Source organism: Ursus americanus, chromosome 14 (assembly GCF_024610735.1).
Source record: "Ursus americanus isolate L20-20 chromosome 14, mUrsAme1.1.p, whole genome shotgun sequence".
NCBI classification, from domain to species: Eukaryota; Metazoa; Chordata; class Mammalia; order Carnivora; family Ursidae; genus Ursus; species Ursus americanus.
The window spans coordinates 43,217,250-43,228,011 of NC_142140.1; the positions used below are offsets into that span (position 1 = coordinate 43,217,250).

The 10,762-nt window shown below is 57.2% G+C and overlaps 1 protein-coding gene across 1 annotated transcript; it reads left to right on the forward strand.

Annotated features, from left to right (window-relative positions):
• The first annotated feature begins 3,781 nt into the window (after window positions 1–3,781).
• Window positions 3,782–7,819, forward strand: MEF2B (myocyte enhancer factor 2B). The gene is made up of 8 exons (XM_045778553.2): window positions 3,782–3,860; window positions 4,393–4,596; window positions 5,548–5,682; window positions 6,161–6,308; window positions 6,479–6,612; window positions 6,706–6,799; window positions 6,973–7,084; window positions 7,388–7,819. Exons 1-8 carry the CDS (start codon window positions 3,807–3,809, stop codon window positions 7,611–7,613), a joined length of 1,107 nt encoding a protein of 368 aa, XP_045634509.2. The 5' UTR covers window positions 3,782–3,806; the 3' UTR covers window positions 7,614–7,819.
• Window positions 7,820–10,762: the final 2,943 nt, after the last annotated feature.

The window sequence follows — 10,762 nt, forward strand, 5'->3', positions numbered from 1 at the left end:
CAGCTGGGGGAGTCTGAGAGGAAGTTGTTGAGGGAAGCTGGGGGGAGTTCAGAGTCTCTCTTGACCTGTACCACACACTAAATCTGGTCCTGAGGGGCTTCCAGTCTGAGGGAGACAGAGCTGGATATACACACTGGCCCCATGGGCTCAAAACTGGAGGGGAAGTTCAGGAGCTGTAGGAGTCCAGAGTGAGGCCAGGGAGGGCTTCCTGGAGGAATGAATTTTTTGAGCTGGGTTTTGAAGTGTGAGTAGGAGTTGTCCAAGTGAAAAAAAGCGCTTTCCTGGCAGAGTCATTTTGTTGAAGGTAGATGAAGATGGGCAGGGGCTGATTCAGGGAAGGCCTCAAATACCAGGCTGGTATTTCTCCTGAGGGCAGAGGGGAGCCATGGGGAGTGTGTGAGCAGGAAAGGGTATGATCAGAGCTGTGTGTTGGGTAGATCGCTCAAGGGCCAGAATGGGGGATGACTTTGGTTCTTGGGTGAGGACTAGGGGTCCCGAGGTCATCAAGTGTCAGAAGGGTCAAACCCATGCATGAACCCATCTGCCTCTGCCAGGCCTGGCCCCAGCGGTGGCAGAGGATCTGGTGGCTTCGGGAGGAACCAAAGAGCCCCGGAGAACAGTGACTTAAAGTGTATGATGTAGGCCTGGAATGGGGGGCCGCACCCCTAGTCTCTGCCCAGATGGACACAGCCCTGGTCTCCCCTCAAGTCTCCTGTCATCTCTCGCCTGGCCCCCAACAGTCCTGCTCCCCATGGCAGCTCTGGCTAAGCTTGTAAATGATAAATCAAACCCCATCCCTTTTGGGTCAAAACCCCTCTCATGGCTCTCTGTCGCTCTTAGACCAAAACCCACAGTCCTCGCCACAGTTCAGAGCACCCAGAGTGACCTTGCCTCTGTGGCCTCTGCCCCTGGCCTCTTTGCTCCAGTCTCAGTACTGTGTCTTGTTGTTCTTCAGGGCCTTTGGACCCGCTCCTCTTCCACCTGGAACTCCCTTCCTGTCTCGGCTCTTGGGTCTCAGTTCAGAGAGGCCCCCCTGGCCCCAGCCTTCTGGCTTGTGGGGCTCCCTCATTATGTGAACCCTGCCCTGGCCTGGATGTCCTTGTCTAAACTGGGGACAGATTGAGAAGGGTCCAGATTCAGATCTTCCAGGCCCGGAGATTCATGTCTGAGTCCCATGTTCCCATGGGACCCCAGGCACGGGGGCATTTCCGGAGTCACCTTGGCACCAGGACCTCCGGACCAGTGCCCCCCTTCTGTCCCCAGGGACCTGTCAGGGCGGGGGCAACACGTCCCAGCCGTGGGAACGCACCCGATTCCGGCCAGGGATTAAAATTAGCCCGGGAAGTTAAATTTAGCAAGTATAGCTGGAGCTGGGGGGCCAGAGCTGGGGCTCCCGTGGGTCCTGGCTCTGCATAGTTGTGACTGCTCAGAGACCCAGACCAGAGAGAGTGGAGGGCACACCTGGGGTCACACAGCAAGCCAAATACAACAGTGTCTAACACTTCTGAGTCCCGGGACTCTGGGACAGTGCCGGGGTGGGGGTGGGTGTTCCATCCAAACCCCTGGGACTGGACTCTGGGAAACAGCTATGGCTGCTCCTGGAGATGGACCCACACTTTCCTATACCTTCCCAAGAGCTCATTCCGGGCCTTGTGTCAGGTCCTCTACATTTCATACCCAGTCCCTCCACAGAACAGCACACTGAGGCCTAGGGAGAGGCCTCCCTTGCTAAGGACTGCCCAGTGGGTCAGAGGCTGTCTGGGACCTGACCGCAGGCCCACCTGACCTGGGCAGGCCACTCACCTGAAGCCTCATTCACCTGTGACATGAGAGGGGCCAGGAGATCATGTGGTCATAGAGTTGGTGGAGGGGTCTTGGATGACTTGGGGTGGCTGTCTGTACGGTGGGATGAGTGCCGCACGATGGGCAACGTGACTCCTTCATTCCAAGGAGCCCTGCACGGGGGGAGGGCTGGGGAAGGCCTGGACCCCACCATGCTGCATGTCTTGGGGAGATGCTGCCCTCCACGAGCTGTCCATTCTCACCCTTGAGCACCCCTCCAGGGACATCCAAGGTCCTCATGAGAAGGGTCCAGGGTTTCTCTCAAGCAGACCTCAGGCCCAAACCCCAGTGTGAGCTCTAAGCTTGAGGTCTTTCCATCGTGTCCCAGGCTACGCCCACCTGTTATTCTTTTTATTTTTATTTTAAAGATTCATTTATCCATTTGAAAGAGAGAGAGGCAGGGAAAGGGCAGAGGGAGAAGGAGAGAGAATCCTTGAGCAGACTCCCTGCTTAGCTCAGAAGCCGCCCCCCCCCCCCCCCGCCCTGCCAGGGGCCCGATCCCAGGACCCTGAGATCAGGACCCAAGCTGAAATCAGGAGTCAGACGCTCAACCAGTTGAGCCACCCAGGTTCCCCCTGTTGTTGGTTTTTTGTTTTTTGTGGTTTTTTAAAAGATTTTACTTATTTATTTGACAGAGAGAGAGGCAGCCAGTGAGAGAGGGAACACAAGCAGGGGGAGTGGAAGAGGGAGAAGCAGTCTCCCAGCAGGGAGCCTGATGTGGGGCTTGATCCCAGGACACCGTGATCACACCCTGAGCCACAGGCAGATGCTTAACGACTGAGCCACCCAGGCGCCCCCCAATTCTTTTTAAATGGATATAATATATAATCACCAAGAGGGGAAAGTTAGAAAATTCAGATAATCAAAAAGGGAAGAAAAAAAAGACAACAAAGGTCACACATTGTATGATTCCATTTACTGAAACCTTTAGAACGCACAAGTCCACAGAGACAGCTGATCCACGGTTGCCAGGGGCTGGTGGAGGGAGGGTAGGGAGTGACTGCTAATACGTATGGGGTCTCCTTTTGGGGGGATGAAAATTTTCTGGAACTAGCTGAAGGTCATGGTTGTAAAACATTGTGAACGCACTAAGGGCCGCTGAATTGCACACTTTAAAATGGTTAGTTTTAGGTGGTGCGAATTGCATCTAAATTTTTTTTTAAAAGGGGAAAAATTCACCCATAGATTTCCACCCAGCAGTGACTCCTATCTTGCTCATTTCTGTCTAGTCTTTTTTCTACTCTCAACGCAATTTTTAAATATTTGTTTTCTTGTAACCACAGCCCTTGATCTTGCTTGTTGGGGAGCTGTGATAGGATTGAATGGCTTACAGGTGTCTGATGCACGGAGAAGGCTTTTTTTCCAGTGGTTCAAGATCAGTGAGTCAGGGAACAGTGTTTCCTGAGCACTGCCAGGTATGGGCATCAGATGTCCATCCAGCCTGGCTCGTCAAGGGCTTTTAGGCTGTTGCCAGTATTCCTAATAGCTGCACGTATGTGGCGCCTGCTGTGTGCTGGGCAGATCTGAATGCCTCGCATGGGTTAGCTCGTTTTATCTCCCAACAGCACCGGACTGTGTGTGACACTGTTATCCGCACTGCACACACAGAGGGACCTGGGAAGGTCATTCTCCCTCGAGGTCCCACAATTACCAGCTTGTTTTGTTTTAGAGACGGGGTGGGACATCTGTACCCCGATCCTTTGCCCTCGGTTAGGCTTCTCTTCATGTGGAATTGGGCCAAAGGTGTGCCCCGAACATCTACTGCATCTGGGGCCGGTTGAGAGTAGGGATTGTGGGGGTGACCCAGCCCACCTCGATTTCCCCTCTCCTCTCCCCCTCAAAGCCTGGCAGGTACAGGCAGAAGACAGAAGGGAGGCTCGGTGCCTGGTCTCACTTTCTATCCACCCACTCTGTCCTCTTTGCCTTCCCCCCAAGGCCAAGGTCGCATCACCCAGCCTGGCACGATGGGGAGGAAAAAAATCCAGATCTCACGCATTCTGGACCAAAGGAATCGGCAGGTGAGTTCACTGGGTGGGAGAGCAGCTGGGGGGAAGGCGTTCTTGGCAGCGGACCCAGCCTGGGCAAAGGCCTGTCTGTCTGGGGAAACTGCAAGGGAACGGGGAGCCTTGATGCGGTGTCCAGAGTTCGAGATGTAGCATTTGCTCATTTTCACGATGGTTTGCTCATTTATTCTCCCTGATGACTGGAGCCCCAGCCATGGGAGAGATGGAGCTTGACACACACACACCCAACTCAGAGGGCTGGTCCAGAGAGAGGCACAGAACTGAGGAAGCCCAGAGAGGGAATGTGGGCCTTGTCCTGGAGACCAAGGAAAACTTCCCCAAGGAGAGGACATTTGGGTGGGGTTTTGAAGCACCAATAGGAGTTTGCCGGGTTGAGACGTGAGAAGCGGGAGAGCAGCAGAGCCAGGAAGGACGGCACGCACGAGGCACAACATGGCATGCTGGGGGAACAGTTAGGCCCCGCCATCTCCTCCTTGCCACCCCCAATCCATGTCTTCTCCACGCTGCCTGTGGGTCCTGGCTCCAGGTGACGTTTACTAAGCGGAAGTTCGGGCTGATGAAGAAGGCCTATGAGCTGAGCGTGCTCTGCGACTGTGAGATCGCCCTCATCATCTTCAACAGCGCCAATCGCCTCTTCCAGTACGCCAGCACGGACATGGACCGCGTGCTGCTCAAGTACACGGAGTACAGCGAGCCCCACGAGAGCCGCACCAACACCGACATCCTCGAGGTACCCCCGGGGCCCTCCCCCCCAGCGCCCCCAGGTGCAGCTCCCCGCGCGTGCTCCCAGCCTAGGGACGCTTGGTTGGCACAAAAGACGAGTGTTGCACTCTGGCTTTACTGCGGGTAAAGCGGGTTGGAGGCAATGTGGGGTCCCTCCGAGGGGCAGCCGCCCCCACAGTAGAAATAAAAACAGCCACTGTGGGCCCCGCACACACCGCATCTCATTGAATCCTGCCCCCTGTGTGGTGAGGGCAGAAACGGAATGAAGGGCACCTTGAAGCCAGCGGACCTCACTGAGGGCCTGGAGTGTTTTTGTCTGAGCTGCTGCGTCCTCAGGAGAAAGAGGCAGAAGCAGCCCCGCGCCAGCTGATTCGTCCCCAGGATGGGCGAGATCACTTCCCTTTGGGCATGGGAATCTTTTCCCAAGACGGGAAGCTGAAGCCACAGGGATGGAGAGACCAGCAGGCCTAGGGTGGCACATGGCGACCCCTCCTGTTTCAGGAGGGTGGGGAGAAGCTGTCAAGGAGAGGCAGGGGTCCAGGAGTGTGCAGGTCCGGGGGAAGCAGCGCGGGAAAGCCTAGAAGGTTGTCCTCCAACATTTATGAAACACCTGTTGCACGCCAGGCGTGGAGGCTGCCCTCGAGTGCGGAACGGAGGTTCCAGGATCATATCCAGGGGGAGGACAGCGCCAGCAGGGCCAGTGGATCTTGGCCCCCACTGTGTGACCTGGGCCTCTGTGGTCCCAGGGCAGGACAGTCCCTCTCTCGCACACATGTGGAATTTGCTAGATGATAACTCACTAGGGATTTTGGTCAATGGGATTTGGCTGGAACAGGCTGTGCGTGCACTCCAATCCACCCACAGAGCTGGGTGGGGTAGGTCTCTTCCTTCTCCCGTAGAACCAGGTTTCCTGGCTAGGATGGGGGGAGAGTCACCCTATTGTCTCCCCTCCCCACAGACACTGAAGCGGAGGGGTGTGGGCCTTGATGGACCAGAGCTGGAGCCAGATGAAGGGCCCGAGGGGCCAGGAGAGAAGCTGCGGAGGTTGGCAGGTGACGGGGGTGACCCAACCTTGCCCCGGCCCCGACTCTATGTAAGTGACTTCCTGCACCACCATGAAGGGGCCCTCCCTCACCTCCTAGGCCCAAGTGGTCAAGGCTGAGACTGAGACAGGGACCTAAGGCCAAGAAGCCTAGAGTTTGGGAGCAGGTCTCTGCCTAAGCAGAAAGGAAAGGCTTCCTGGAGGAGTGGGCATTATAGTTGGGGTTTTGAAGGATGAATAAGAGTTCAATGGACAGCAATTTCCTTCCTCTTTTATTTCTTTGATTCATCAAACACCCTGGGAAGCCCCCTCAGTGCCAACCCCATGCTGAGCAAGAAGCCTCAGCTCTGGGCCTAGCTGTCAATGAGTGACAGCACCAGACACAGCCTCCTTCTGTCATGTGGGGTTAGGCCAGAGGGAGGAGTAGCAAGGGCTTCTAGAGGTGGAGGCTGGCCCCTGATTTTCTGTCTTGGATTTGATGTCCTCATCTCCATGTTCCTCCAACCAATCCCGTCGTCTCTGCCCTCAGCCAGCAGCCCCTACTATGCCCAGCCCGGACATGGTATATGGGGCCCTGCCCCCACCAGGCTGCGACCCCAGTGGGCTTGGGGAGGCCCTTCCCGCCCAGAGCCACCCATCCCCTTTCCGGCCAGCAGCCCCCAAAGCTGGGCCCCCAGGTGAGCATGGGCCATAGGCCCTGGGGCAAAAGGGGGTGGGAATCCAAGGGAGGCTTGTAGGGGGGATCTTGGCTCAGGCACTGCTTGTCTGTGCATATTACCTCTGGACCTCAGACTTCATTAGATGACATGGCCACGTGCCCTCTCTCTGGGGGTTTCCCGCTCTGCAGGCCTGGCACACCCTCTCTTCTCACCGAGACACCTTGCCAGCAAGACGCCACCACCCCTGTACCTGGCAGCGGACGGGCGGAGGCCGGACCTGCCCGGTAGCCTGGCGGGGGCCCGAGGGGGGCTGAGCACCTCAGTGAGTGAGGGGAAGGTGTAACGGGGCTGATGGGGAAGGGCAGGATGGCCTGGGTGTGGGCCTCAGTTTCCCCTTTACCCTGTCTCCCCACAGAGAGGACTCTATGGTAGTCTACAGAGTCCATGCTCGGCCACAGCTCCAGGACCCCCACTTGGGAGTTTCCCCTTCCTCCCTGCAGGCCCCCCAGGTATGCACCACCCCCATGTGTCCTTCCATGGGAAACATCCATACACCTACCTGCTGGGGGTGAGGGGTGAGGATTGGTGGTCTGAAAACTGGCTGGTGAGATGGGTCAAACTTGGGCAAGGGGCTCCCTGAGGTCAGGGCCTCAGTTTATTCCTCCTATCCCCCCCCCCCCAGAATATGGCCTGGGAGACCCTCCTCCACCCCCTGGCCTGCTGCAGCCCCCCACCCTGGCCCCCTGGCAGCATTCGAGGGGTGATGGGCCCCCAGCCGCCCCTCCCCAGCCCAGGTAAGCGCCCCAACCGCCCTACCTCTCTCTCCCCTCCCTTGTTCGGGTCATTGTGGGGTCCCTCCAAGTCTTCCTAAGCCTCTAGCCACTGCTGACCTCTGGTGGCCACTCCTGGTTCTACACTCAGCCCCTCCCGTCAGTTCTTGGTGGGATGGGTGGCTATTTTGGAAACCCCAAGAGGGACCGCCACCCCCTCCTTTCCCAAGGTCCTCCTGCGGAGTCTTTGCCCAAGCCACACCACCCTCTGGCTTCCTTCCCTTCCTGCCTGAGCTCACAGCCCTCCTTCTCTCTCTCTCCCTGCAGTGGGAGCCGAAGCCTGAGTGAGGAGGGTCCCGCCGCCCGTGGCGCCTCCCCGCCAACCCCCCCAGTCAGCATCAAGTCTGAGCGCCTCTCGCCGGCCCCCGGGGGCCCCGGCGACTTTCCCAAGACTTTCCCTTATCCCTTGCTCCTGTCCCGGCCCCTGGCAGAGCCCCTACGGCCCGGACCCCCCCTGCGCCGGCTGCCTACTGCCGACGGCTGGGCTCGGTAGTGGACGCAGGGGTGGCGCCGGTCCTTCCTCCCACGCGGGGGCGGGCGAGGGCACGTGGGGTCCCAATCTCCCTCCCCGTGTCGTTAGAGAAGACCCAGCAGTTACGACCCTCCAAAGTGAGGGCCTGGAGTTCGGATCCACGGTTGGGGGGCTCCTTTCTCCCTTTCCTGTGTGTGTATCCACCAATAAAACACGCGTGGTGTCCATGGACGAAACTATCTGTCGCTGCTCAGAGCCACTACCACGTCCGGGTCCTCCCATCTCCTCCCAAGATGTCTCAGTCTTGCCTGGGCTCGGTTTGGGGTACCCCCTCCAGAATCCTGTCCTGAGACTAGGATTAGGAGTTGGGAATCCAGGAGGAAGGCAGCTTGGGGGTAGGGACGTGGCGGGGAAGAGCCCTGCAGGGGGCGCCAGCGAGCAGGGGACTCCGTGGGCTGCGCTGCTCACCTCCTCCGCCCCTGGGGACCCTGCGGGAGCGCTTAGAGCGCTCACCTAAAGTGGTTCCACTCCAGGGGCCAGAGGCTGGGCTACCACCTCCTGAGGACGTCGAGTCGTGTGCTCAAGGGGAAGTTCCCAGGCTGGGTTGCAATCGCTTGCCGCAAGAACCAGCTGAGTATCTTGAACGTTGTGCTACCTACCCGCTGGCTGGGGGCGGTCACTACACGATTCATCTTCTAATGGGCATATTATCCCTTAATCCCTTGACCCAGCAATTTCGATCCGTAAGAGGCAGGAGGGAGCCGGGTATTAATCTACCCACTCTGGGGGGGGGGGGCACAAACTCCCCCCACCCTGGCCGGCATCCTGAGGGCGGACTTGGGTGTCCAGGAGCCAGAGGGAACTCCATCTGCTTCTCCTGCCCACTCACTCCCCGAGGTGGTCTCGTGGGGTCCCAATCAGATCTGATCCCTGACCTTTCCGAGATCCTCAGCTGCCCCACGCCTCTACTCTGTCTGCCCTGTCGCCCACCATGTCTCCTGCCCTGAGCCCCCCTGGAAATACTTCCAGTCCCAAACCTTGGTTGGGTGAAATGGAGGCAAGGTTGGAGAGGGTCCCTTCTTAGCCTCTGGATCTCACCCTCACGGGGGAGAAGAAGCCAGGCCAGTCCCTGAAGTCAGTGTCCACAGGTTAAGCGCCCTATGTCGGGTTCCTAAAAATGTGGGCTGCTTTCAAAGGCTGGGGGGTGGGGGCATGGGCGGGTGGGTGTGGTTCTACATGGGCATCCTGGGAGGCTGCACTTTCGCCATTGTCCATTAGGTGGCGCCCAATAGTGTGCTTTGGATTCTGCACTCCCCGCTCCAAAGTGAAAAATAAAATAGAAATAGTAATTAAAAAATAAAATCCTTCTTGGCTTCCAGGGGCTTCGTCCCATGTTTTCAGGCTCTGAGCCTGGGGACTCAGAAAGGGCTGTGTCATATGTTGCCTGTACATGTGTAATTATACCTGCACAGCTTGGGGTGTCCTGGGTCGTGAGAGGTCAGTGAGCAGGCTACTGGCTTCTGGAAACACTTTTGGTCCAGACTCCAGCTCTACACCTGCTGGCTCTGTGGAGGGGGTGCTCGGAGGGCAGGGAGGGTTGTGTGGAAAGTGTTCTCTGCCAGCCTTTCTAAGGAGACCATAGTGATATCAGTTAGGGGCATTGTCACCATCAGTGGGACCCTGAGTCTCCCAGGAGCTCAGCCACGGGTTGAAAGCATCATGGGAATTGTGGCACAAATGCAGCCATGGAAGTCATACACCTGAGAGATGCATTTCCAAGAGCACCATACGCAGAGATGGTGGACTGCTCAGTGTGGAATGAGAGTGTGGGCTTCAGAGTAGTCAGAGAAGCCGGGCTCTTAATGCAGACACGGCTAGGGAGTGTCTAGTGAGGGTCAGGGACCATGGAGTGCCCAGTGCAGGACAGAGAATGTGGATTCACCCAGTGGAGCACGGAGAACAAGGAACGTCCAACATGGAACAGACAACCCACACATCCCACGTAGAATAGAGAGTGAGGGGTGTCCATTTGAGAACAGAGGAGGGACATTGTCTGGCTCAAGTGTTAAGAGGTGTCCTCAAGCTGCTCTGGGGAACAGAGACTGTGGGTAGGTGAGGTGAGGTGTAGGGGGTGGAAGCCAGAGATCGGGGAGCAGGGGACTGCAGCGCAGACATGAAGGAAGTTGACTGGGTGGAGCTTGTGGTGCTGGTGAGACTGGCTATGCTTAGAAGGTGGAACCATCATCAGGAGGCGCTGACAGATCAGGTGTGGGTGAGAGAGGGGTCAAGGCCAACTCCAGAGCTTGTGGATAACCTGGAGGATGGGGAGTTGCGGGAGGGAAGAGGAGGACCTCCTGAGTTCAGGATGCGTGAATTTCCTGTGGTTCACCGCATGGGCGGCACTGTGACACCTAAACTCGTAAGCCCTGGGTCCAGGAAGAGAGGTCAAGGTGTGACGTAGAGATTCGGGCCTCCCAGAGCCTCAGTGTCTTCATCAGTGAAATGGAGACAATTGTCCTGCCCCCACAGCCTACAGGAAGGAGCAGGAGTCAGCCACCCCACCTCCCCAGTCTGGTATGCAGTGGGCCTGCAGCAAATGCCCCTCCTTTCTTTCTTCGTCCCTTTCTCTGACACCCTCCCCAAATCCCAGCTGCCCTGGATCCCTCATGGATTCACAGATTGGCTCATGGCCCCCTGTTGGTCCAAGGAAATCCCAGTGACCCTCACCGCCACTGTCACCCATCTTCTTTCCAGGGGATGAGTCCAGAGGACCAAAGTCACAGTGAATCCCCTGAAAACAGACATCCCCGTGTGCTCATAAACAAAGACAAAAACACCCACAGAGACAAGGCAATCAACTCTACAGGCCCCACTCACAGGCCCCATAAAAACCCTCAGACATCTGGGGTGCCTGGGTGGCTCAGTCAATTAAGTGTCTGCCTTTGGCTCAGGTCATGATCCCAGGGTCCTGGGATCAAGCCCCCACATTGGGCTCCCTGCTCAGCGGGGAGTCTGCTTGCTCCTCCCCCTGTGCCCCTCCCCCAACTCAGGCTCTCTCTCACTTGCTCTCTCTCTCAAAAAAATAAATAAATAAAATCTTTTTAAAAAAATTAAAAAAGCCCTCAGACATCTGATCACACCCACATATATGTCCACACTCAGGCAGACAC

What these genes read in the sequence shown, in the direction of transcription:
- MEF2B (XM_045778553.2), top strand. Translation starts at nt 3,807, where the DNA reads ATGGGGAGGAAAAAAATCCAGATCTCACGCATTCTGGACCAAAGGAAT. An exon ending in TGCCCCGGCCCCGACTCTAT is followed by an intron (nt 5,683 to 6,160) that starts GTAAGTGACTTC and finishes CTCTGCCCTCAG; the next exon opens with CCAGCAGCCCCTACTATGCC. An exon ending in CCCCAAAGCTGGGCCCCCAG is followed by an intron (nt 6,309 to 6,478) that starts GTGAGCATGGGC and finishes CCCGCTCTGCAG; the next exon opens with GCCTGGCACACCCTCTCTTC.